The following is a 25,351-nucleotide window of genomic DNA, read 5'->3' as shown; positions in this document are numbered from 1 at the left end:
CATGCTTCTTTTTTTTTTTTCCCACACTACACTCTTTTTTACCTGTACGCATTGCATGAAGCGTGAAAATTTTAAAGACTCTGATTTTTTATAGTGCATAATATAGTTTTAGCCATTTGGTGCTGTTCGTGGGGAACCCCAACGTGACAGACGCGGTGGCGCTGATCGAGTGATCCCCAAAACGGGGCGCTCTTTGATGGGTTCTCTTGTACCCCTACGAATGGAAGAACAGAGACCATTTTGCAAAGTATTCCCACAAAAAAGTATAATAAAACTGGGTAGCAGAAAAGAATTGCCATTTCTGGTGAATATTCACTGTTCTTTTTTTTTTTTAACGAATGAGGATGTCTTAACCGTGAGGGGGGGGAAAAGAATAAGGCCACTTGCTGCTGTCACATTTGCGTATGCGCGATTAGGAGAAAACATATACACATTAAGAGCGAGTTCGAATGGGTAGCAATAAACGAAACAACAAGCAGATTTGATCACTGGAAAAATTTAATTCTATGTTGCGGGTGGGAGAATTAAAGGGGGGTAGTGTGTGCAAAAGGAAGAAAAAAATAAAATATGCATATATATATGTACATATATACGTTCCTGCTATTTGGCCGAATGTGCCCCCTCCACGTGGTGAAACTGTTACGGCTGCGCGCACATACACACATGGTATGTGGGCATGGGGAACTTACAAAAAAGGCACTGCGCGGAAATGCAATGCGGAGTTACACATGGCGTTACGCACTTGTGTGGATGTTCCCCCCGCCGCGTCCCTTTTAGCCCAGACATTTTCGCGCCATCCAAAGGGGTAGCAATCACGATTGATAAAGCAGCGGGGGGAGTCCGGCACGGCGCAAGGTATACTCACCTGCGCTGGTTACGACGGGTCACCCACCCTCCCAATTGCGCAAAAGGGGAAGCATAAAGTAGAGGCAAAAGTAGAAGCACAAAGTAGAAGCAACGTGGGGAAGCAAACACCTTCGCAAAATCCCCGCCGCTGTTCCGAATTCTCCCCCAAGGGCGCGTCAGGAAATCCTAACCTGGTAGTCGCCGTTCTGCGTGATGTACCTGACCCAGGGCAAAGCCTGGTAGCCGCTCTTTTCAATAATCTTCAGGTACCGCACGGTGATGCCCGAAACGGTGAAGTAGGGTATTTCGAACTTCACATTTACAGGCCTCTTGTAATAAACATCCTTATTCTCATTGGACACGATGGAAGGTAAGCCAAACTGGGCATTCATAATGTATTCCTTTTGGCCCTGAAATTGTTTTATTTTCCATATGAGGATATCCTTATCGGGATAATATTTTACACTTCCTATGTAGGTTTGAAAATGAGGAGAATCTACATCAGCAGGGACGGGCAAATGAAACTCCACATTATTTGCAATGCTTTTATTTTTGAATTGAGCTTTAGCTTTGACTACATACTCTATTTTGGTGAGAGACTTTTTGGAAATGTTAATGTCTAACCAGAAGAGGGGTTTCACATGGGTACTCAAACGATATGTCATCAAATTGAAAATTCCATCTGGAGGGATAAAAGAAATGGTTCGATCATTTTCAAATTTAGAGAGACGAACACATTGATGAAATTTCATGTCCTCTAATTCTACCAATTTGGTTCTATTCGTCTGTGTATTTACATTGGCAAGGTTAGATGTATTCGAATTGGTACCTCCACTTCCCGCATTGCCCGTACCGCCACCACTTGTACTGTTAAAATTGCTCACATTTTTATTAAACAAAAGTTTATCATTTAACCCTAGCTTTAATTCTGGCATACCAGATAGGTATGACTTCATTTTTAGGCACCCCAGAATTTCACTCCTCAAAACGGTACCATTGGACGAGATTATAATGTTTAAGCTTTCAATGACGTCCAAAAATATTTCGTTCTTCTTATATTTTATGCCTTCATTCCTCCAAGATACCGAATTGGTAATGGCTGACGGAATTTTTATATTTTTCACTGTTAACTGGTGAGCTTTATTTTTTATGTACTCTCTCAAAATTTTCACTTCACTTAACTGGGGGAACCCATTGTCAATCATTTCGTCGAGTAGCTCATACGTAATTACGAAGTTGTCCTTAATGCTTTCCTCCTCCAGCACCTTAAAGTAGTCCTTCAACACGTGGATTAATTTGTATAAAAATGTGATGATCAACGTGGCATTGCTGTTTTTTCTCGTTACCGCCAGGATGTATATATTGTTATAGGCCACCCAGCAGTAGGTCAGCCCGTTCACGTGGAATATGGGCTTTATCAGGTTGTCTTCCTGATCGATTACGCAATTGTAAAATACCTCCGTCAGGTTTAGGTTCACTTCGCCGCGGTAGTTCCTGTTGATGATTACTTTCCCCTTCATGTCGATGATGAAAATGGCGCTTATGCACGCCATCTTTGCAGGTTTGAGAGGGGTTGGAAGAACAGGAAAAAAATAGGGGAGAAAACGTCAGATGGAGCAGCTACAGTGGGAGGTTCCCCCCTTTCCTACGCAAGGCGACTTATTCCTTTTATGCTGTGAAGATTCCTCCTACTTTTCTCCCCTTCTTCTTGACTTATTTTTTGTTTTTTTTTTCCATCCAAATATTTTTTCAACGCCGCCCCAGCGCTTCTGAGCAGTTGTGCCATGCGGTATTTCTGCTGGGGAGGAGAATCTTCGACGGGCGAAAATAAATGCCCTTCTGGGTTACGTGCTTCGTGGGGGAGAGGAGGACGGAATTTCGCGCTGAGATCCCCTGTGACTGCCGTGTAAGCAACCTCCCTACTGCTTCATCACTTCCCAGCAGGGGGGAAGTGAAAAAAATGTACGCGGCGCGGGGAGGGGGAAAATGCCGCTATGCCTATGCCACACAGTGAGGACGAACTCGCATGGCAGCCGCGATTAAATAATTTGCAGAGTGGGAAAGTCACCCAAAATGTTTGCTCCTTCCAAATCGCGCTTTCGATGATGTATGACGAAGAAGGGGGGTGACCACTGAGAGCTCGTTCACCTGGTGGGAGGTGACCCAAAAGTGGAAAAACAAAAAAGTGAGCGCGTCACAAAGGGGAAGAGCTGCTTCAAAAAGACTATCGGCCAAATCGCTCGCCGAAACGACCCCGTGTTCGCATGAATGCCCCCAACTGTACACGAACATGCGCTCACACAAAATGGAGGGAAGTATACATGCCGCTTATGGTACATATTATTTGTGGGCATACGTCAGCTCGGGTGACAATCTGCTAGCTTCTGAGCGGAAATGGAAGGTGAGAAAAAAAAAAAAAAAAGAAAAAAAAAAACGCCTGGATTATTCACCTCCCACTCATTTTTGTACACCGAAATGCGCGATGTGTGAACTGCGGATTTTCTCCCTCCACTGTACTCCCAGGTGAAGCGGCCGCCTGTTCCTTTGCGTACATGGTAACAAACCAGGCGCAGCAGTTATTGGTGATATACTCAAGTGAAAAGTAGCTTATCCGTTTGGGGGAGAAACCTTTTATGTATCGCGTGTTTATCCCAATTCATCCTTTTTCTTTTTTTTCAATTTGATTGGTTTCTGTTCCCCAATTTTGCACAAAAAAAAAAAAATTACCCTTGTGATGGAAATACGAGAAAGAGATCACCTGCAAAGAAGCAAAAGCGCGTTTCCCTCGAATGCTACATGAAGAGAAGTGGTAAAACAATACACCATGCAATGAGCTGATCGTGCGGTATGTGTACCCGCCCGCACACAACACCTTGGGGTGTTTGCAATATTGTGCCTTGGGAAGTACAGCACAAGTTTACGCTCAAACTGAAGAATCAATTTCGCAGTGCCTTCATAGGCATGTTACCATTGAATCAGATTTTTCTTACCCCGTCCTCTTTGCCTTTTTTTTTTTTACACTTCACCACGGGATATTAGCTTTGCTGCAGCAGCGTCGCAGAGTTGTTGTAAATGCACAAAAGGGGGGGGCGTCCCCCTGTGGCGGAAGCGCAAAAAGATTATTTGCACAAAGAGTGTGCAGCGTGTATACACATTTATATGTAAACCCACTTGGGTTTCTAACTGGCCACAATTAGCCGAAGTTATTCCAAAAAAAAAAAAAAAAAAAAATCTCAAAATGGGAGACACTTTTATGTATGTGTTTTTTTGTTTCCATTTTGGTGTGTCCTTTTATAACACGTAGGTGTCCCCGAGTGGGGGGAAATAAAAAAAATATATCCTCTCCAAACGGGGTGATGCATGGGGGGTGATACATTCGCGTAGCAGTGAGGTCGTATATCCCCACTTCGACAAATGGCTCATTCCGAGACAGCATTCCCGACGTGCTTCATGTATGAAGAGATAGGCTGTCCTCATTACGAAAGCACTACAAGGCGTTCGCACCGGATATAATTTCGATAAGCTCCAACGTAATTTTAGACTGCGAGTGGGGGGAAGGGGCGCGGACGGGTGTGTAGCGGGGATGGCACGAACTGGACGGCAGAAGAGACGGAAGAAGTGGTGGACCAATGTGCTACTCCAAAGCGTCCGCTCATGAATTGGTGAGGCACCAACTCGTTGAACCTATGGTTCATTTTTTTCTCCGCATGCTTTTTGTGCTTTGCCCTTTTACCTGTCTCGCCCTGTTATACTTCAGCGAAAGGGCGTCTAGCATGTCGGTGGCACTCGAGGAGGCGTTGTCCATGGCTGTCATTCGGGCGGACTGAATGAGGGGCAGAGGGGGCGGGGGAGCATAACGCATCGAGTTAAATGTGGAGGGTGTATATCTACATATCTACGTATGTACGCATGTATGTATGTGGAATGGGGGAGGGGCCACTCCAACTGACTGGATGAGGGTGCCCCCCTACGAGCTGCCCACATGCCTACATATGTAGAGGGCTGCGCTCTCTCTGTCCACCCCTCGCACGTATCCCTTTACCTGCTCGGCGGCCAAATTCTCTATGATGCAGTTATAAATGAGGGAGGTAAGGTAGAACTCGTAGATGTCCTTAAAAATATGATCAAGTTCTGGCTCAAACTCGAAAGTGGCTAGCTCCTTTTTGTTCATTTTTTTAAGCTGCTTCTCCGAAAAAACACTTAAAATTTTGGTATCAAAAGATATGGCTGACTTGAAATTATTATAAACAATCAGCAAGTTGCTGTGGTTCTTTTTTATTATGCGTTCGGCAATATATGCACATGTGAGGAAATTTATTGGAATCTTATTGTACTCATTGTAGATGGCTTCAAATTTATCTGCATGCAATCTATTTAAAGCTGACCTGATTTTCTCTCCTATACCGTAGAAGTAGATTTTACTGGGGGTAATGTTATTAACAAGTTCGTTTTCCACTTGTTCATTTTCTAATAATTTTTTGCAAACTCTTGAGACGGAAGAATTGACACTACCGCACAGTCCTTTATCTGATGAAATGGCGATGATTGCAAGGTCTTCATTTTTTTGGTGCATTTCTTGCTTGTTTAATCTGTTAAATATATCAGTTAGTGGGGTGGAGAAGTGCTTGCAATTTTCTAACCTTCTTTGGTCCCCTTTAAATTTGGACGCGGCAACCATTTTCATTGCTTTCGTGATTTTCTGGATGGACTTGATTGACTTCATTCGGAGCGACAAGGATCTCAGGTTGTCGCTTGCGAAGTTTCTCTTCGCCATTATGCTCAGGTTGTTCAGGGCGCACTGCTCTGCGCGAATTAGCAGTTTGTTGTTCCATGCCATTTTGACGGTCTTGCACGGGGGTGAGGGTGGCGCGGTGGTGGCTGGTGTTCGCGAAGTAGCTATTCCTCGTCTCGCCGCTAATCTTCGTAATGGCGAAGCCCTTCTCTCTTTTAACCTTGCTAAGCGCTAGAACTCCCGTTGTGCCTGTTTCGTGCAGTGCATTTTTTTTTTTTCCTTTTTTGCCTCTCCTCCGTTGGGGGGTTACCCAGCTGTGTGTTGCTTGGAGATCCTTCTTGGCAAGAAGCCTTGCGGGAAAAAGGCGACGCGGTTGAAAGGGAGTTGCTCTGAGGGTGTACGTTCATTCGGGGTGCTGGCAGTACCACGCTGTGTGTTTAACTTGTGTGGAAGTGCACGCATAAAGGAGGTTACTGATCGGTGACTGCGGTTAATTTTATTTCCACTTTTTTTTTTCCCTCACTGGTAAGGTTTAGCCCGCGTAGTGCTTCCCACAGGGGAAAGAAATAAAACCAAAAGTGAGCATGCGAGCGTCCCCCCGCTGATTTGTGTGGAGTGAGGGAATTTCTCGTTATTGTTATTACTCCCCAGGTGCAGTAGCAAGCCCAGTGGGGGAAAATACATGAAGAAAGAAAAAAAAAAAAAAAAAAAAAAAAAAGAAACGGGTACCCGAGCGGGAAGGTCATATCTGCACGTGTTAGCAGCCACTATTTATGTACACTTTTTAGAGCAAAAAAAATAGGGCCAAAGTTAAGCGCAAACTGACCCAAAAAAGGTACTTCCAAACTGCACAACGCAGCTGGTGAAGGGGGAAAAAAACAGATTTGCAGCGTTTACTCTGATCACGTCCGAAGAGGGAGAAAAAGTCGCTCACTTCCTGCAGATTGCCAGCTCGCTAACTTGCCACTTTGAGAATTTACCATTTTTTGACAGCCTACCCTTCTGCGAATTTTCCCACGTAGAGGGGGGGGAGCCTGCGTACGGTCGCCCAAAAGGAAGTACGACAAGGAAGCGGAAGGGAAGCTGTGACGAAGTGGCGACGTCGCGGACGACGCCCTGCTTAAGCGCAAGATGGCGAACGACCTGAACGTGGCGGCCCCCGACGTCATACGACTGATCCTGCAGTACCTGAAGGAGAACAACCTGATGAGGTCCTTTTACGTTTTGCAGGAAGAAAGCAATGTGAAGCTAAACGCAATAAGCAACGTGGACCTGCTGATAAGCGATATACACAAAGGCGACTGGAAAAATGTCCTCTACAACATAACCACAATTGAGCTATCTGACGAAACGCTCATCCACCTGTATGAACAGCTCATATGTGAACTTATAGAATATAAAGAAAATGAGCTAGCCGAAAGGATAATGAGCGAATGTATTATATTTAAAAAAATGAAAAAGATGTATGGAGAAAAGTATCATAAGCTGGAAGACCTGCTGAGCATGAACAGTAAGCATCTTAATAAAAATGCTCTCTACGATGGAATAACAAAAGAGGAAAGAAGAAATAACATATGCATGATGATTAACAATGAAATAACTTCATGTGCGCCGTCTAGATTGTTGGCCCTACTAGGTATGGCTTTAAAATGGCAAAATCATCATAACCTTATAAAAAAAAATAAAGAAAATAACAATTTTGATATCTTTAGAAATTTAGAAAAAAACGAATCCAAAGGTATAGATGTGTACCCAGAGAGAATTCTAAAAAGCATATCTTTTGGAAAAGAATCGAATGTAGAATGTTGCTTATGTTCATACAGCCACGATTACTTAATTACGGGTTCTTCTGATGGGTTCATAGAAGTATGGAGTTGGCTGACTGGGCAGTTAAACAGCGATTTGACCTACCAGCGTGAAAATAACATCATGATGCATGACAATCCAATCGTTTCTCTATGCATTAGTAAGGATGATGAAATTTTAATTAGTGCAGATTCTAAGGGATTAATAAAAATTTGGAAAATCAAAACGGGTTCTTGTCTACGAACTATTAATGCACACACGAACGCAGTTACATCTGTTCATTTTAATAATGACCAGACACAAATCTTAACATCTTCATATGACCTTTCTGTTAAAATTTTCGGATTAAAATCGTTGAAGTGTTTAAAGGAGTTTAGGAAACACTCCACCGTTGTCCACTCAGCTGTGTACTCATTAGACAATTCTAAAGTCATATGTGGCACAGAAGAAGGGAAAATATTTATATATAATCAGAAAACGTGTGAATGTATCACTTCTTTTTATGTATATTACAATATAAAGGATAATGTAATTTTCGCTAGTGTTCATACCATCACTTTGTTAACAAAAACGCTCGACGAACTTATCCTGGTCTGCTCAAAATCGCCCTATTGCTATCTTATGAATTTTAAAGGACAGATTATTAAGACGTACACTTATTTAGCTGATAAGGAGGAGGAAAATCCCGTGCACTTTGTCTCTGCTTGCCTTTCCCCCAATTCGAAATATGTCTACTGCTTGGCGGAGAACCAGTTCCTCTACTGCTTTAATTATGGCACCGCCAAGCTGGAGACGCAGCTCAAGGTCCTCGAGGAGGACCCCCTCGGGGTGCTCCATCACACTAGCCAGGACCTCATGGCCACCTGGGCGCTCGACGGCACGCTCAACGTGATACAGTAGCGGGGGGGGGGGGGGGGAGCGGCTGCATCCGTAAAGCTGAGCGGAAGCGCCCCTGTGGTGGTGAAACTCCAGCCGCGGCAAACAGTGAATAAATACAACATAGAATAAGAAGAAAGGAAAGGAAAAGAAAAAATATATGTGCCCAAACGTGATGATGTCCTTGTATGCCTGTTCAAATGGACCACCTGGCGAGACGCCCCCCTGGTTGGAGTGACCTCTTCACTCCTGCACCTGTGGAGAAAGTTGCAAAAAGGCCCCTTCGTGCCTTTGCGGAGAAGAACGGAGGAAGATTACTCCGCCTGCGTATATTCCGGTTTGGTGTCTTATATCCCGTTGGCTACCCCACTGTGTTATTTTTTTTTTTTTTTTTTTTTATATTTTTTTCTATTATACATGTACAGTGCACACATAATTGAGGAAAAAAATCAGCGTGCACTGCGTACGAAGCTTAGATGTTAAGCATTTATTTTACAGGATGTGTGGATGAAATGACTAAGGTGTTGGCCCGTATGCACGGGGTGAAGAGCACGCAGTGCGGAGATAGACGTGCTATGCCTCTTCGCCCCATGTCTTTTTTTTTTTTTTTTTGTTAAGAGTGTTTTTACATGTAGGTGCTTATTTGTGACTTTTTGGCTCCCATTTGGGGGTCCACATATGCTGGCTCTCATATGTAGACTCCCGTTTTTTGGCTCCCATTTGGGGGTCCACATATGCTGGCTCCCATATGTAGACTCCCATACGTAGACTCCCGTTTGTTGGCTCCCACATGTTGGCTTCCACATGTTGGCTCCATTTGTTGGCTCCCCTTTTTTGGCCACCACATTGTAACCTTGCATATTATAATCCTCCACATTTTAGGCCTCCACATTTTAGGCCTCCACATTTTAGGCCTCCACATTTGAGACCTCCATTTTGACGCCTCATTTCTGACGCGCCACCCTTCATGGGGCAGTGCTCCCCCTTTTCTTGGTCCACTCGCAATTTTTAAAATCGCTTAAAGTGGTAACCCCTGTGAAGGGGTGAGGGAGGCCCCCAGGCGCGCAAGTCACCCCGTCGACCTGCGCGCTAGACGGCCCTCCCCCTCTACGTAATGATGTTCTTCTTTTTCAAGATGTCGTAGACATCTTCAGGGAGGTTTTCCAAAATGTCTTTGCTGTATTTCTGAAGGAGCTTCATCTTCTCCTTGTTTATGAGTTCCTCGTACTGCTTCTGCTCCTCGAGAAGTTTCTTCTTTTCGATTTCTTCCTGTAAGCGCTCATTTTTGACAGCGTCTTTTTTCTGTTGGAAAGTTTCGTATATTTCTTTCCTATATTGTAATAATTTTTCTTTCCTTTTTTTATCAGTGTATTGATCAATTTTATCTAATTTTTTTTTTTCTTCAAGAAGTTCAATTTTTCTTTTTTCGTCGTCTTCTTTTTCCTTTTGTCTTTTTTGTTCCTTCAATTGGATGTCAATTTCGAGTTGTTTGAGCATTTCATTTTTGAGTTGTAATTTTTTTTCATTTTCTTTGATTTCTTTTTGTTTTTCCTTAAAGTCGTGTTCTTCAATGTACACTTTATTTAGCAGCTCATCTAGAGTTTCTTTTTCTTTGCTTATGAGATATTCTTTATGTGCCAGTTCGTTGACAACTCTTTGTTTCTCTAGACATTTTTCTTGTTTTTTTTTTTGTAGGTTTTTCATTTTTTCTTCCTTCTGTTTGATATATTCTTGATTCTTTAGTTCCTCCTCTAATTCTTTTTGTTTTTCCAGTTGTTTTTTTTTATTTTTCAATTCAATTTGTTCTTGGAATTCCCTTAGTAGCTTCTTCTGCTTTTGCAATTCTTCTTCCTTTTTTTTTTTTTCCTCTTCATTGTAATTTTTAACTACATTTTCGATGTTGTTTCTTTCTTGTACGTTTCCATAAAATTTATTTTTCTTCTTGTTCATATTTTCTTGTATTTGTTGTTGTAGCTCCATTTTGGTTTCCATCACTTTTTCATAATTTAATTTTTTTTTTTTTTCTTCTTCCAGGTCTTCTTTTTTGAGTAATTCTTCCCTTTGTCTTTCAGTTCGTTTTATTTCCTGTTCTGTTTCTTTTATTTTGCAAAATTTAGCATCCCGGATTTGATTCTCCCTCACCTTTAACGTGGCTAATTCTTCTAATTTCCCTTTCAATTGTTTATATCCTTCATCATTTTGTAATGCTTGTTCTACGGCTTTTTGTCTCAGCTCTTCATCTGCTATTTCTTTTTCTTTTTTTTGCTTTTCATTTAGTAATTCACATTGTTTCAATCGATTTTCTTTAATTTTCTCGCTGTCAAATTGTAGTGATGTGAAATATTCCTGTTCATCCCCTCCATTGGAATTGTTGCCTTTTTTGTGCAGTTGACTTTCTTCCGTTTCGTTTTCTCTCTTGAAAGACTCCTCTTGTTGCTTCTTCGTTTGCGCTGCGTCTGCTTTGTCTATGGATATTCCTTGTATTTTGCTGTAGGTGTCTAGCTTCAAACCGTTTTGTATTCTTTCTCGAGCGTATTCGTTCTTTTGCTCCCTCTGGATCCTCGCGTTGATGGTCCTTTCATTGTGTCGTCTCATTTAATTGTGCGCGTCAAAATAAGGTTATTACTGAGGATGGGGGTGCGTGCATGTCATACGCATAGGGTCTTCCTCCAAATCAGTCACATCTATGGATGCCGTGAGGGGCAATTTCGCAAAAAAAGTGGGTACTCTATTTTTCACCCAAGAATGCTGTAGCAAATATGCCCTTGTCACTGCCCGGGTGACCAATTAGCAGTGGCAAACGCCAATGTGGGAGCATCGGCGGGGGAGTGCTCCTGGGTCCCCCTAATTGAAACCGTCCCCTGTTTGAGCAATTGCAAAATGGTGAAAAATAATAGTTTTACGAAAAAGGGAATTTCCTTTTTTTTTTGTCTTCCCCTAGTGGGATCTAAGAATATTCGTAAAAAGCTTTGCAAAGGTGATGCTTGTCATTATTTCAGCAGCTTTGCAAAAATGTGAGCGAATTATTGTTATGTTTTTACGCGGTGAGAATAATTTTCGGCTTTAAAAGTGTGTTTTTTTTTTCTCTCTCCATTTTGCCATTTCTGTGCCGCTTTTTCGCTTTTTCGCATTTTCGCTTGTTTGTCTTTTTTTTTTTTTTTTTTTTTCGCAAAGTGTAATGGTGCCCATTTAAGCGGGAGCACCGATTGGCTCCACATCGCCTGCTTTGAAAGCCTTAAAATGAAAAAATGAGGAGCTATAAATGGGTATAATACATTTGTGAGCTTTCCCAAACGCACACACACCGATGTAGCGTTACATGCCCATATCTCATTATGCACAAAATTGCCATTTTTCCTTTTTTGCGAGAAGCAAACAAAAATACACACATGTGTGTAGGTTCTCCTACCATATCGCCACTGAGACGTCTTCAATCAGCATCGCTGAGAGGTTAGCGGTCATCTGTGCTTACACACATTTGAAGCACGTGGATGGTGCATAAAATATGAAGATAAAACCATACAGGAGGTAATGAAAAATATATATATATGTGTGTGCGATTGTGCTGTCTCTCTCTTTTTTCACTCATTTGTTGTTTCATTTTGCGTTATTTGGTATAGCGGGCGTATAAAAGTGCGGGGGTCTAGCCGTCCATACAGGGGGGCAATCATGGAGAGGGGTACCACGCGAGATTAATTTTATGGGCTGTGCCCATTCGTTTTATGTGCCATTTTGCTTCGCCATTTTTGGAGAATTGCTTCCTCCCAGGAGTTAATCACAAACTGGTGGCTATATACCTTCCCTACACAGTTGGGCAGACCCGATAACCTCTCGCATCTGCGTGCGAGTGGCCAGAGCATATTTCAAATTGTATGCTGTAAGACCTCATTTAAAAAAAAAGTCTAACCCTTTGCGTAATGAAGAAGCTTTTATCTTCTTCACACTGTTTTAAGAATGACGGCACTGGTTCTTCCTTCCTGTCAGTATGTGCGGAGTGGCACCAGGTCAAATTACGGATCTGCATTTTCCCCATTGGGTATATACATGTGCCTGCCTTAGGGTACGCGTGGCAGTTTTAATTGAGACGTCTCAAAATGCTCTCACATAACGCTTATTAAGGAAGTTCATTTTTTTTTTCTTCACGTGAGGCACGTTTCCCTCTTAAATGTTCCCATTTGTGGACGCTTCGAAATTTCGGAGGCGGGTGCGTAAGTTCCCGGGGTGCGCACAAATTGTTGCAAAATGGGCACAACGGGGAAAAAAAAAAAAAAATAATTAGCCAAATGGGAAAAAAAAAATAAATAATATAGCAAAATGGCACAACAAAAAAACAAAATGGCACAACGACAAGCTAACGAAGCAAAACGCGGCATACCAAAGTGAAGCAAAAAAAATAACTTACGACGTTGTGACCATTTATGCGACCTGTGGTGGGCCCGCGAAACTCTGCTGTGTTATAAAAATTATGAGGAATGCTCACGCAAGGCAGCCGAAGTTAATTCTGTGGGAACCAAACGGGAGCGATCCGCAAGTGAATCGAAACTTCTGCAAAAGGGAGTGAACGTGTACGTTTGGCTCGAGATAGCCATTCGGCGCACTTACTCAAGGTAGAGACCTGCGCGACAGCGGGTGGGGCAAGAAAAAAAGAATCCCGTCTGTGTTTTAAAAATCGCTTAAAGAGGCGCAATACCCCTGGGGAATACTTCGAACAAGCTAGCCATTCGTAAATTTTGAAGCGTACACGCATCTATACGTATGCGCATGTGTGTAGGCAACTTTTAAACGCGCAAGGGCGATGAAGATGAATAACATAAAAAATATGAAAGCTCTTTATCGCCACATCCTAAGTGAAGCCTCCAAATTTGAAAACGTAAACTACAGCGTCTACTTCACGAACAAGGTTAGTAGCGCGTAGGAAATTTCTCCCCACAAAATGGGTCCCTATTTTGTGGGGAAGGAAACCAGCGTACACTCCAGGTGCAGATAAATTTGCAAAGAAGAAAACACACACTGACTGCTCACACATATTTTTTCTCCTTCCACAGGCCAAAGAAACCTTCCGAGAATTTTTTAGCAGCAACCATGCGAACCAGAGCGATGAAAAACTGAAGGCGTTTGAGAAGGACTGCCGGGAATACCTTAACATGCTGAGGAGACAGACGGTGGTGCACAACATGTACCACGTGGATAAGCCCCTGGTGACTAAATGAAGAAGGGGAGCGGCACCGCTACGCCGCTACACTGCTACCCCCCTCCTTCCATTTTGGTCGCTTCCACTTTTTGCTTTTTTTTGTCCGACGAAACGTTGCGCCGATAGGCCACCCCAAAGAAGAAGCTTCTTTATTTGCACCAATCCGGAGAAAACAAAAAAAATAAATATATAAATAAAACAACTGCGCAGTGTGTAGAGAGAGAACACTTTGCGCACAAGTCACATGAACATCTAATCCATTTTGTTTTAAAAAAAAAAAGTTTGCAAGTTCCCGGGGAGTGACTTCCCCAACTGAGTAGCCACTGCACTGTGGGCCACCCAAACTTTGCTTCGCCGCTAAAACAACATAGGAACAGGGCAGTAACCCAACCCAGGAGCCGTAGGGTTATACACAGTGTAGATGCCCTTTTGATAATTTTCCTTAACACCATAGGGCCACGAATTTGAGAGCTGCGGTTTGTACTCCTTGGGAAGTGCATAATCGGATGGGGGTTGTTCTATGGGGTGTCTGGTGTATCTAATAGTTTGTCCTTTGGGATCTTTCATAGGTCTGGGTCTATATTTGCCTTTCCATAATTTTTGCCTAATTAGAAATTTACATCTATCTCCATCAACCGCAGCAGCATTGATGGCTTTGGACCGATCTCTTGAATCTGGGATGGCAAATAAAATGCATTTAATTTTTAGCAAATTGCATGTATGTTTGTATAATTCGAAATCTGTTTTGTATAGGTACTTCATTAACTTTTGTCTCCTAGCTAGCCAAATGGACATGGTTCTTTTTTTCGGATGATCCTTACATCTGAGAATTAGATGAGCCCTTAAATTTAGGATCTTTTCCGTTAAGCATCCAATTTGAACAGGTGCACTTCCAGTATCGAATGGTCTTCTCTGCAGACATCTTCTTATACACAACTTTTTATACTTATGTAACTGTTTGCTGTTGGCACAATTCAGGTGTAGCATACTGATGATGTTTTTTCTTAGGTGCTTTATATCATCGTATTGCCATAGGCCTATGAACCCGTTTGGTATTTGATTCCGCTCCGCTAGGAAATCTCTTTCGGCTTTTAAATACCACTCTGTTTTCTGGGCATGCGTTTTTATGGCAGTTATGCCTGTATATCTGTGGGCCTTCACTCTGGATTCATATCTTTTTGCGCATCTAATGAAGGGTGCCTGGTGATCCCTGGGTGGTAGTACGTGCAGGTTATTCCGTTTAAGCGCTCTACTGAGGATGTTCATTTTGTTTTTTTTTGTGGTGGGTGGGAAGTTCTGCTCTAAAAAGGAAAGGGGTTCAAAAATGGGGCCACTCTGATTAAATGTCTTCTCTAAGAATTACTAATTAGGTGTGTGTTGCACGACTGTTCTGAACAGATATCCAGTCCAGGTTGCACATTAGGGATGGCCACTCCTGTGTATATTTAACTGGTGAGTCTCTCTTCTTCCGCGTTGATTTGCACCATCAACAAGGAGAGAGAAAGATATGCATCTCCGTGGAACGTTCGCTGTGCCCCTCCCTGTTAGCGTACTCTGCAATTTGGTCACTCCTCTCCCTGAGATATTATCATGGCATTGCTGGGTGGGTCCCCACGTAACGTAAACGTGTTGACGTGTTAGGGTATAAAAATGGGTAGATCCACATGTGCATGTTTTGAAGCGGTATTGTGTGTGTTTTGGGGGGGCTAATTTAATGGTCCCCAGCATTCACCTATTATTATAGAAGTGTGACCAGCCCATTATGAATAGCGGCACACCTTTGTGAGGAGCCCACCGGCATAGCGTGTTCCCTCAAAACGGGGGGGATGCACCACTTTGCCAATTCCCCTTACCCATTTGCTGTGCTATAAAGGAGCTACATATGGCGTGGTAAAAAGGTGGGTGCATGGATGGAACCTCCTCTGTGCTTTCTCCAACTGGGCGAGCGAAAAAATACCTTTTTTAATTCACCCCTTCTCGTGGAGGAAACGATGCGGCAAAATGGGGTCGCCACATCTTAGCGCTAACGCACTTCCCACCCTTGTGAGCGCTTGTGGAGAATGTGAACCACATGAAGAGTGGAAGACCTCGATGAAACCGCTTTTTATTCGCTCCGAAGATACGCGAACTGTGAAAGCCCACATGGGGGTTTTATAAAAGGGGACAACCACGTCGTGAGGCAAGTCAATCAAGTCAGGGTGACTCCCCCGCCCGGGCACTCCGAGGCGACCGCACAGTTGAGCGGTTCCAAATTGCAGGTGAAACGGCGCACCAAAGGGGGGGAAAAAAAGGGGAAAAAAATAGAAGAAAAAATAGAGCAAAAAATAGCAGAAAAAATAGAGCAAAAAAAGAGAGAAAAAATTGTTACCCATCATTTCGCAACCGCGATGGCATACCAAACTTGCCAACATTCTTATCGCGAAAAAGTGGAACGAACGAGAAAAAAGCTGCGAACTGTGCCTTCTTGAAAAAAAAAAAAAAAAAAATTCGCCTCCCTTTTTCAGCAGTTCTGCAATCGTTTAGCGTAAAAGGGGCACTCTCTTTTGTAGGCCGAGCCCCACTTAAAATTGAATTTACTTTCCAATGGTTGTCCCCCTTTGGAGGATATTTTTGCATTTTCAAAGGTAGCCTTTTGGCTAGGTTATTTTATTCCTTTCTGCCAATTTAGAAAGAAAAAAAAAATTGCATAGACGTTTTTCCCCCAATGGAAGGCTTGAAACCCATCCTGTGGTCTGTAGAAGAGCTGATTTACCTCAGTCCGGAAAATGATGCATTTTACGAAAAGGAAGAGACAGAAATAAGGAGAAAACTGGCCGATTTGTGTAGGAGCTATGTGGTAGAAGCGCCGGCAAAATCGGGGGGAGCAGACTGCCATGCGGGAGAAGCGCCGGAAAGTTCGAGGGGAGCAGACTGCCAAGCGGAAGAAGAGTTAACATCTCAAGTGAGGAACCTCTTCCACTTTTTAAAGTTGATCAAAGCAGGGAAGCACGAGGAGTGCATCGTTGACCCGTGGGTACGAGACATATTCCAGTTCATTTTCGACACGCTTAAAAATGACTCCACAAATAGTATTAACCAGGTGAAGAAGGAATTATTTTGTTACGTTTCTCGCGAGAAGGCAGATATAGAGGAGAGATGGCGCCCCAAGGCGGAGGAACAAAGTGAAGGCCTGAATGGCAATCAAGTTATTTTTTTTCAGGCCTGCTTTACATTCTTTCACGAAATAAAGATCCTCCTCTGCTGCTACGCATTTTTGAATATGTTCGTGCAGTACAACTGGACGGGGCCTCCACCCCCCACGAGGGACAGCGAAAAGGAGAAAGTGCAAACATCACAGGGATGCCATGAAGACAATCATTTTTGCCAATTCATCCAAACGATGAAAATAAAAAATGAAGAGTTTTTAAATTCATGTTTGGAATTTTTATCGCTGGAGGGGGAGACCACATATGCCCACTGTGAGTTGATCAATGCCTTCTGCTTATCCGTAATTTTGCTAAACCTAGTGAACAATTTTAACCAAACTGACCAGCCGATTATGTGCTCAAATGAGTACGGCTACTTCGAGGAGGGGGCACCAAACGGGGTGCAAGTAAACTCTCAAGATGGTAATTCTTCCATGCCGCAGATGGCGTGTGTGCCTGGGAAGGAGCAGCCAATAGGGACGAACCAAAAAGAAGAGAAAACAAAACAGTACAATGAGACGAAACTTTTACACTTTGTAAGAAGCAAATATTTGTGGAAAGCCAGAATTTATTTCATATGGCAGAGACTGTTCGCCGCTTCTAGCAACGACTGGTTTTACTCCTTGAAAATCCACGTGGTGGACATCCCACTTAGGATATTTAAAAACGTGAAACTGCTAAGCAGCGATTTTGAACTCATCGATCAAGAAATAAAAGTGATTGGACAAGTGCCAGAAATTTTTGCCCATTTGAGGCAAAATGAAAAGGACTTGCAAAATTGCGACCTTTTTTGTGAAAATTACATGTCGCCGAATTTCCAGATTTGTGCTTTATCTAACTTTTCCATTTATTTGGCCTTCTACAATTATACCTATGCGTACCAGAGAGTGCTGGACGTCCTTGCGGAGATGAGTCAGTTCAGCTACTCCTTCACCGGAAGAATGGGAATAAAGAGAAAGTACCAGAAGATACCTGCTACCATTTTAGTCTTGAAGGCGAAAAAGGGACAGGAGGAGGATAACACGTCTGCTGTTTTGAACGAAATAGAGCCTCTCAGTGAGTACGACATATTGAGGAGTGACTACCGAATTATTGATGATGTGAAGGGGGGAGAAGCGCCTGGTGGGTGTGGAGATACCGAGCGGGGGGATCCCCATAAGGAGGAAAGTGAAAAGAGGGAAGACGACGCGGGTGAGGCGGTTCCATCCAGTTTAGCCGCTTCGCAAAAGGTGACTATGGAGGGGCACGATGAAGATAAAAAAGCGGATGAAATGAGCCCGAAGGTAGAAAATTTCGCGGAAGAACATATAGAAAAAATGACTTGCGCAAAAGGGGAAGCGCAAAATGGGGAACAGATTGACCAGAAGGGTGAGAAGTCGACGCATCCCTATGCCAATCCCACTGGGGGGGGAAAATCCCCCGAAAGGTGCACCTCCACGGGAGGAGACACCCCCACCAACATGGACACAGATGAATGCTCACCAAACAGGGAAGAAGAAAAGAGTAAAACAAATCCAAACGGAAAAGTAATGTGGAAGTTAAAAGACCTCGACCCAGATACAGACATACTAGAAGAGCCATACTTTATGGATTCTGAAAACAACTATTTTAAAATACTAACCTTTGATGAACAGATAGCGTTGATCAACTTCTGCTACTCCATGATTAGATTCAATCCGCACTACGACGAAATAAAATTCGAGAAGTTAAGCGCAGTTATAGCTAGGTGCCTCAAATGCTATGATGTAAATGTGGAGTCTGGGGAGAAGCAGCAACATGGGACAAAAAATAGAGACAACAATTCGTTGCAGATAAAATATCAAAATTGGCTACTGCACTCGTGTATTCTATGGTATAAGTGCAAATGTGAAACGTTTCGGTTGAAGACCGTAGATAGGGCTGCCGCGCAGCTGAATGAATTACTTAAAGAGACATACGATGAGAAACCACAGGGGGGAGAAAGGGTAAAATTCCTTTTTGATGTGTACTATCCGACCACTTGGGAACTGAAAAAAGAAATAGGAAACGTTATGGTGAAAACGGGATCCGTAGTATCCGCGTTCAACCTTTTTAAGGATTTAAAATTATGGGATGAAGCCATCACCTGTTTGATTCAAGCAGATAGAAAAGGAGAAGCAAAGGAGTTGCTAGATGACCTTCTAAAAAAAAAAAGAACTCCCTCTTTGCTATGCCTATACGGATTGGTCGACTCGAATAATGCCTTGAACTACTACATAGATGCTTGGAAGCTGTCAAATTGTAAATATGCAAAAGCGGCTAGATTTATTGGGAATTTTTACTACCGCAAGGAAATGTACAATCCGTGTTGTGAATATTTAGAAAAGGCCCTAGAAATATCTCCCCTCTTTCCGGACATCTGGTTTATCCTAGGATGCTCCTACATGAAAATAGAAAAAGTCGATGAGTCTGTAAAAGCATTCACACGTATGGTTAGCATGACGAATGAAGATTCTGCAAAGGCGTATGGAAATTTGGCCTACCTGTATATGAAAAAAGGAACGTACAAAGCAGCGAAAATTTGCATAAATCAAGCTGTCAAGGTGGACAATAATGAGTGGAAATATTGGGATACTTATCTGAAATTGTCCATTATGCAAAATGATGTTGATAGTTTCTGCTTGGCATTGACCACCATATGTCAAAAGAATCAAGTCAAACAGATACAGCCTTGGATTTATGAATACATCTCAGATCTTATTGTAAATGACAAGCCGACTCTAATTCCGAACAAAAATGGACTGAGTTATCTGGACAAAGTTCTCACAACCATGGGCACCATATCGGTTCACATTTCTGAGTGTGACTCCTACTGGAACGCCTTTTCCTTTTTTCTCTTTGTAAAGGGCAGATTCGTTGACTCGTACGAGGCAAAAGTTAAGGAGATACGCTCCTTGGAGGTATGCTTGGCGGCGCCGGCAAAGCGGCGTGAGCGTACATGCGTGTGTGCATGCGTTTGTGCATACGTTTGTACATACGTGTGTATACGTTTGCGTGTATATGTGGCTTCCCCTTTTTTGTGCCCCCTAAACAACCCCCCAACATCGCTTTTTATTTCCTTTTTTTTTTTTTTTTTTCTCGCCCCCCCCTATGCAGAGTGTAGCACAAAAGTGCACCACCAAAGATGTAGTCGACAGGCTGATTTCCAAACAAGTGGCCGCCGTCAAATTCTTGTATCATGTTCTCAAGGCGCATTACGTCGAGGAGAAGAGAGGGTAAAACGAGTGCTTCTTTCCCGTTTGGGAAATTTGAAAATGTAGAAGTGGCGAACAAATTTGTAAATATATTTCATTATTTTTTTCCCTTTTTTTAGAACCTTTGAATATCAGTTAAGGAACATTATCGAGTCCATTTTGAGGCAGTACAAGGACATGGGTCAGCAGGAGGTAACTGAATTGTCGCAAATTATGCAGATTATAAAATGAAGCATTTTTAGGGGTAACCATTTTGACAACGTATGGTTAACCGAAGAGTAGTGCGCGTGAAGATGTTGCAGGTCCATGATAGCATTGTAAGAAGTGCTTAGGAGCGAATTCTCTAGCGAAACCGCCAACAAGTGAGCCATCCCGCACCTCTTAAATTAACTTACAGTTGTCATCAATTTTGCGAATTGAAAAAAATGGTCCCCCCTATTGTTCCATCCATTAATCGTACCAATACATGAATGTGCATATGTGCAAGATGAGTGTACCTGTTTTTAGAGTACACCCCCCAAATGATGTACTTTAAAATATTATGAGAATGTATTTTAGACTGATTATATGATTGATTAGTCCATTTTAGGCAATTTTTTTTGAGGAAATAGGTTCCTTTTTGCAAAATATTGCGCATGTTAAGAAGTTTACCTAAGCGCAGCTGTTTTTTTACTATTTTTTTTTTTCAAGCCTTTTCAACAACTCGCTATAGCCCGTGTGGGCCGCTTTTCCTCCACTTTAATTTTTTTTTCGTGTTCTGCCATGTGAAAGCTGTCCCGAATTGATGGCAAAAGAAATGACCTTATTTTACCTTAAGAAGGAACATGTAACATTTTTAAACTGTGTGGAAAAAAGTGCTGCATAAGGGGAAATTTCAAATGCCGTTGTGGATAAATAGCTTTTTTTTTTTTTTTTTTTTTTCCAGAACTTTTGGCTAGCTGTGTGTTGCAGGGTATAATTTGTAGGTAATTCCACACGACGTAGCTTTACAAATAGTGCACACACTAGGGGATGCAACTAAGTGTGCATAGAGCGTTTTTTTTTTTTTTCCAACTTTCTTTTCACCTCGAACGGGGAGTTGCCACCCCTGACAGTTATGTACACATTTAACACGCAAAAAAGGCGTATTGGAAAAGGAGGGGTAAAAGGAGGAGCCATAAAGGAGTTCCATTCAATTTTTCCCTTTCCGTGTGTGCACAGATGTATAGGAAAAAAGGGCGCTTTAACAGATTAAAAAATTGGCTGTATCAATGAAAAGGTTTTTTTTTTACATGCACAAAAAAAAAAAGAAGAAAAACAGCCATGCAGCGGAAGCAACCGACGCGGTCAAAACAGCCAAAATGGATGAAAAAAAAAAAAAAAAACGTGACAATTGCAGCCAGCAAAACAGCCATTTTCAATCAAGCGTTGTGGTGAGGAAAAGTCAGCAAATTAATTCCATCCATTCTGCAAATTTGTTAATTTAATTTTACAAAACTGTTCGCGAGTGTACACAAGTGTAAACGCGTGTGTGTTTATAAATTTGCTATTTTTTCGTTTCACCACTTTTTTCTGTTCTGTTACGTTACGTTATGTTACGTTATGTTTTTTTTTTTTTTTTTTGTTTCATTTTGTTATTTATTTTTTCTCTACCAGTTCTCACCTTTTAACGTAATTTGATTTCCTTCATAAAAAAATTGCCCCCTTAACACTCACACATAATTGGCAGTATTGAATTGTCTTTTAATTTGGAAAAATATTTCACCAAGTTCAAGCGCGACTTCACGTGATTGCAAGTTAACTGTTTCACCCAAGTGAATTGCTCCAAGTGAACTCCCGGCATTTTTATTTGACTTTACTGCATTTAATCATAACGCAGTGCGCGCACATCTCAGTTGTGTTTTTTTTTTTTTGCATCTGCATTTGCCCTTCACGTTTTTCCTTTTTTTTTCCCCCCTTTCGTTGATAAAAAATGGCCTTTACACACCTCTGCGGGGTCCAGGCAACCCAAAGGCCCTCCACCATCAACACCTTCCTGACCAAGGCTCAACATGACATGACCCTAACTGCAGCTGACACCAGGGTTTTCATAAAGAACATAAAAACAGGCGTCACCATGGATCAGTTTAAAAATTCCCTTGAGCAGTACGGAGCCATGCAAGTTTACTTTTACGAACCTGGAGCTAATGATGACGGCTGGGCCTGGGTTGGATTTGAGAGTAAGGAAGCTGCCCAAAGAGTTATCGAAGAATCCGAAAAGGCAAGAGAGCTGGAAGAGGCAAATAAGCAAAATAGCGAGAATGATGACAATGGCGAAAACGGCGAGAATAACGAAAACAACCCAAAGGACGAAGAAAATGAACGCGGAGATTCAAACAGCTTTTACGCTGAAAATGATGATGAAAATCAACAGAACGAGGAGGAAGATGAAGACAGCGACGACTATTAATTTCGTTTCACCCAAATTGCTAAAAGGAAGTGTCTCGCGTTTTTCATCAGGCTTTTTCTCCCCTCACCCCTGCTGCACAATCTTCAAAAAAACAAACGTAGTTTTGTGCAAAAAAGGAAAATATGGCCGTGTAAAAAAAAATTTTTTTTTTTTTTTTTTTCCACTATAATGGAAGTATTGCTCGTACGAAGGAAATAAAGGCAGATTTTGCTTACGCTCCTATTTTTTTTTTTTTTTTTTTTGCTTCCTCATTTGTTATGATTTTTTTCCTCCCTTTTTTATAATTCACCCGTTGACCTACTTGGCATTTTTACCTATCCCTGTGAAGTTATAAAAAGACCCAAACCTTTTCGTTTTAAAAAGTTCTCTGCGCAAAAAAAGAAAAAAAAGTTCCCCTTTTGTCAAAGTGAAGGAACAAGGTGAGTTGTTACCTCACTGATTGGGGAGAGTAAAATTTCGAAGTGGTTCCAACACATTTGTGTAAGCAGACGGGGAACAAAAAAAAATGTCCCCATTTTTACACAAATGATGAGGAATATATATTTTTTGCCATTTTTTGGAGCGCAGCTCGCTCGTCCTTTTGACATCGTTTGTCATGTGCAGAGTCGACCTCAAAGAACATCATCCCTTCTGAGGGGATCTTCCTGTTTACCCCCGCTCACTCCGTTCTTTCAATGCGTCAATATATTTCATGTGTATGGGGTTTCAAAGGGGTCGCAGATATATGTGTAAGCACGTGAGGGTTAATTCGAAAGAGGTGATAAGGTTTCTTATTTTTGCTCTTTTGAGAAATTCTTCACATGAGCAAAAGGTATAAACTTTTGGACTAGTAAAAATGGGAGAATCGCTTCGTTGTTCAATTTTTTTTTGGGGAGGGGTTCCCCTTTAATACCTGTTTGTGATGAATGAGTAGGGGAAGATCTCTGCCAGTAGGGTTTGTTTATACATTTCTCTTCGCGTGTTGTGTGTCGTATGATCAGCGTGGGGTAAATTAGCCACCCATGGGTGTGGTGCGCCTCATGGCAGTAAGTTGGCGATGAGTCCTGTTCAGTGCCCTAAGCAGTGTGGAACACGAGCGAATTTAATTAAATGTTTCTAGAATGATTTTTAAAGAAAGCTTGCTCATTCAGTAGGGGGGTGACACTGCATACATTTTATGGACTTCACGTTATCTGGAGCTCCGCGTTTCCTATTTTTTTTACTTTATTTTTATTTTTTTTTTTAAATATTTCTCCAGAACGTGCAAAGCGGCATGTATTTTTTTTTTTTTTTTTTTTTTTTTTTTGCCCAACTTAGCTAGGAGAAAAAAATAAAACCGCAAAAATAAGAAAAGCACGAACGAGTTGTCATTTCAACGTAGGAGGGGGAAAATGAGGAAGGTAAAGGATGCGCTTATAAGTGTTCTTCACGAAAAGTCCATATTCTCAATTTGTGGAAAGCCCACATATATATAAGTCGAATGCGCGTATAAATTTGTATGCATGCGGTGAAATAAGTATGCTTGGCCGCTCTCTTAACCCCACAGCAAACCCAATTTTGTACCCATCGGCGTATAACTAAATTATGAATAGAATAAAAAAGCAACTTGTTCGTTCTTCCAGAGCGTAAAGGTAGCTATGAATCTCCGCAGGAGGTGCTCCATTTTGCCGTGAGTTCTCACCGTCTTAATGACACAAAAGTAAAAAGGATACCCACAAGAGTGTAAAAAAAAAGGAACACACATTGAGGTTAAACTTGAGTAGACGTTAGCACAAAGAGGGAGAAGTATACGCATAGATAAGCTCCTACTCTCTGGCTTCCTCCCATTCCTACCCCTCCCCCACTTGTACATATGCCTGTTTTGTATGCTCAAGCATGGGATGCGCATCAAGTTCACAGAGACCAACATCGACGAGAAACATCAACATTGTGACGTCTGCATCGGAGCAGCAAAAAAAAAACGATACGAAAGTGAAGATTGTTTTATTAGGGGACAGTGGAGTTGGGAAGTCCAGTATCGCCCTGTACTTGTGCCACGGCCGTTTTTCCGAAAAGCACCAGGTGACAATAGGAGCTGCCTTTCTGCACCACACCATTGAGCTTAAAAATGGTAAGTAAGAGCGACAGCTGGGGGGACCCGCATATATCGTTATATGCGCACATTCGTGTGTGAGAGGCTGTTTATTGGATTGTGTACTGGCCTGTGGTATACTGCCCTGTGGAGCACTTCCCTACGTTGTAGTGTGGCTTCTCCTCCCTCACCGATAGCAAAATGAACGTAGATAGATGTGCATAGCGTAGGACATTTTGAACATCCGTTTTGCTTCCCCCTCAGGAGCCACTATGAAACTGCACATTTGGGATACCGGAGGGCAGGAGCGATTTCGGTCCATGGCGCCGCTGTACTATCGCGATGCCTACGGCGCGGTCGTCGTGTATGACTCGAAGTAAGTTCGTGCGGTTTGCCTCCCCGCGTGCGCTGCACACATGTGGATGCCCCCTTTGAGGAGCATTTTTTTGGACATTTGCGCCTTGCATTTTCACCCCCCAAAAATATGCAGCAACGTGGAATCCTTCAACTCGCTGAAGTACTGGATAAATGAAATAAAGTCGAATGGATCGCGAAACTGTTGCATCATGGTGGTCGCAAATAAAAAGGACCTTCCACAAAAGCTGAATTCGGAGGTGAGAAAAATGAAAAATGAAAAAAAAATGGCGAAGCAAATGGGTCATATGTTATGCACAGCCCATGTGAATGCTCACCCTGTCGGTTGGTTATTTCCCCTTTTGAGCTGACATTTTTTTTACGACGCACAACTTCGACGCTGCCCTTTCTCCTTCACTTTGCAGATGGTGATGAAGTTCTGCGAACAGGAAAATGTGTCCTTTATCGAATGCTCCGCGAAGGTAAAAATTGAAAAATAAATTAACACATAGTCATGCTCGGAAAAGCGCGAAAGTGTGCGGGAGAATGCAAAAAAGTGCGGCAAAACTGACCGTACGCAAATGCCCAGCTGGTCCTATTAGGGGAATTACAGCTAATGGAAGATGGAAGACCAAAAATATTCACATGAGGGGGAAAAACACCTATTTTCA

The 25,351-nt window shown here is 42.3% G+C and overlaps 9 protein-coding genes across 9 annotated transcripts, besides 8 other annotated features; 5 read left to right on the top strand and 4 right to left on the bottom strand.

Annotated features, from left to right (window-relative positions):
• Window positions 1-450: 450 nt before the first annotated feature.
• PVX_122405 (adaptor-related protein complex 1, mu 1 subunit, putative) lies at window positions 451-2,399 on the bottom strand (the record flags this gene model as incomplete). Its single annotated transcript, XM_001616993.1, has 1 exon — window positions 451-2,399. The coding sequence occupies one exon, from the start codon at window positions 2,397-2,399 to the stop codon at window positions 1,023-1,025; it is 1,377 nt and encodes a 458-aa protein (XP_001617043.1). The 3' UTR covers window positions 451-1,022.
• A 1,427-nt stretch (window positions 2,400-3,826) lies between these two features.
• Window positions 3,827-3,850: a microsatellite.
• A 116-nt stretch (window positions 3,851-3,966) lies between these two features.
• Window positions 3,967-3,994: a microsatellite.
• A 339-nt stretch (window positions 3,995-4,333) lies between these two features.
• Window positions 4,334-6,027, bottom strand: PVX_122395 (ATP synthase gamma chain, mitochondrial precursor, putative; the record flags this gene model as incomplete). The annotated part of the gene is made up of 3 exons (XM_001616992.1): window positions 4,889-6,027; window positions 4,580-4,669; window positions 4,334-4,387 (listed from the first exon to the last, which is right to left on the bottom strand). Exons 1-3 carry the CDS (start codon window positions 5,681-5,683, stop codon window positions 4,334-4,336), a joined length of 939 nt encoding a protein of 312 aa, XP_001617042.1. The 5' UTR covers window positions 5,684-6,027.
• A 274-nt stretch (window positions 6,028-6,301) lies between these two features.
• Window positions 6,302-8,284, top strand: PVX_122390 (WD domain, G-beta repeat domain containing protein; the record flags this gene model as incomplete). Its single annotated transcript, XM_001616991.1, has 1 exon — window positions 6,302-8,284. The coding sequence occupies exon 1, from the start codon at window positions 6,710-6,712 to the stop codon at window positions 8,282-8,284; it is 1,575 nt and encodes a 524-aa protein (XP_001617041.1). The 5' UTR covers window positions 6,302-6,709.
• A 1,083-nt stretch (window positions 8,285-9,367) lies between these two features.
• On the bottom strand, window positions 9,368-11,334 carry PVX_122385 (hypothetical protein, conserved; the record flags this gene model as incomplete). Its single annotated transcript, XM_001616990.1, has 1 exon — window positions 9,368-11,334. Exon 1 carries the CDS (start codon window positions 10,853-10,855, stop codon window positions 9,368-9,370), a length of 1,488 nt encoding a protein of 495 aa, XP_001617040.1. The 5' UTR covers window positions 10,856-11,334.
• Window positions 9,944-9,969: a microsatellite.
• A 1,232-nt stretch (window positions 11,335-12,566) lies between the features above and the next one.
• PVX_122380 (hypothetical protein, conserved) lies at window positions 12,567-13,720 on the top strand. Its single transcript, XM_001616989.1, has 2 exons — window positions 12,567-13,160; window positions 13,306-13,720. Exons 1-2 carry the CDS (start codon window positions 13,056-13,058, stop codon window positions 13,468-13,470), a joined length of 270 nt encoding a protein of 89 aa, XP_001617039.1. The 5' UTR covers window positions 12,567-13,055; the 3' UTR covers window positions 13,471-13,720.
• An 88-nt stretch (window positions 13,721-13,808) lies between these two features.
• PVX_122375 (30S ribosomal protein S15, putative) lies at window positions 13,809-14,717 on the bottom strand (the record flags this gene model as incomplete). Its single annotated transcript, XM_001616988.1, has 1 exon — window positions 13,809-14,717. The coding sequence occupies one exon, from the start codon at window positions 14,715-14,717 to the stop codon at window positions 13,809-13,811; it is 909 nt and encodes a 302-aa protein (XP_001617038.1).
• A 1,123-nt stretch (window positions 14,718-15,840) lies between these two features.
• PVX_122370 (hypothetical protein, conserved) lies at window positions 15,841-20,079 on the top strand (the record flags this gene model as incomplete). Its single annotated transcript, XM_001616987.1, has 3 exons — window positions 15,841-19,554; window positions 19,751-19,869; window positions 19,968-20,079. Exons 1-3 carry the CDS (start codon window positions 16,156-16,158, stop codon window positions 20,077-20,079), a joined length of 3,630 nt encoding a protein of 1,209 aa, XP_001617037.1. The 5' UTR covers window positions 15,841-16,155.
• Window positions 19,060-19,119: a microsatellite.
• Window positions 20,050-20,093: a microsatellite.
• A 1,448-nt stretch (window positions 20,094-21,541) lies between these two features.
• PVX_122365 (hypothetical protein, conserved) lies at window positions 21,542-22,345 on the top strand. The gene has a single exon (XM_001616986.1). It carries the CDS (start codon window positions 21,800-21,802, stop codon window positions 22,274-22,276), a length of 477 nt encoding a protein of 158 aa, XP_001617036.1. The 5' UTR covers window positions 21,542-21,799; the 3' UTR covers window positions 22,277-22,345.
• Window positions 22,346-22,545: 200 nt separating this feature from the next.
• Window positions 22,546-22,568: a microsatellite.
• Window positions 22,569-24,130: 1,562 nt separating this feature from the next.
• PVX_122360 (small GTPase Rab5b, putative) lies at window positions 24,131-25,180 on the top strand (the record flags this gene model as incomplete). Its single annotated transcript, XM_001616985.1, has 4 exons — window positions 24,131-24,365; window positions 24,591-24,702; window positions 24,817-24,940; window positions 25,106-25,180. The coding sequence occupies 4 exons, from the start codon at window positions 24,131-24,133 to the stop codon at window positions 25,178-25,180; spliced, it is 546 nt and encodes a 181-aa protein (XP_001617035.1).
• Window positions 24,483-24,508: a microsatellite.
• Window positions 25,063-25,121: a microsatellite.
• Window positions 25,181-25,351: the final 171 nt, after the last annotated feature.

Source organism: Plasmodium vivax, chromosome 14 (assembly GCF_000002415.2).
Source record: "Plasmodium vivax chromosome 14, whole genome shotgun sequence".
Classification (NCBI taxonomy): domain Eukaryota; phylum Apicomplexa; class Aconoidasida; order Haemosporida; family Plasmodiidae; genus Plasmodium; species Plasmodium vivax.
This window is presented reverse-complemented; position numbering and strand designations above follow the sequence as displayed.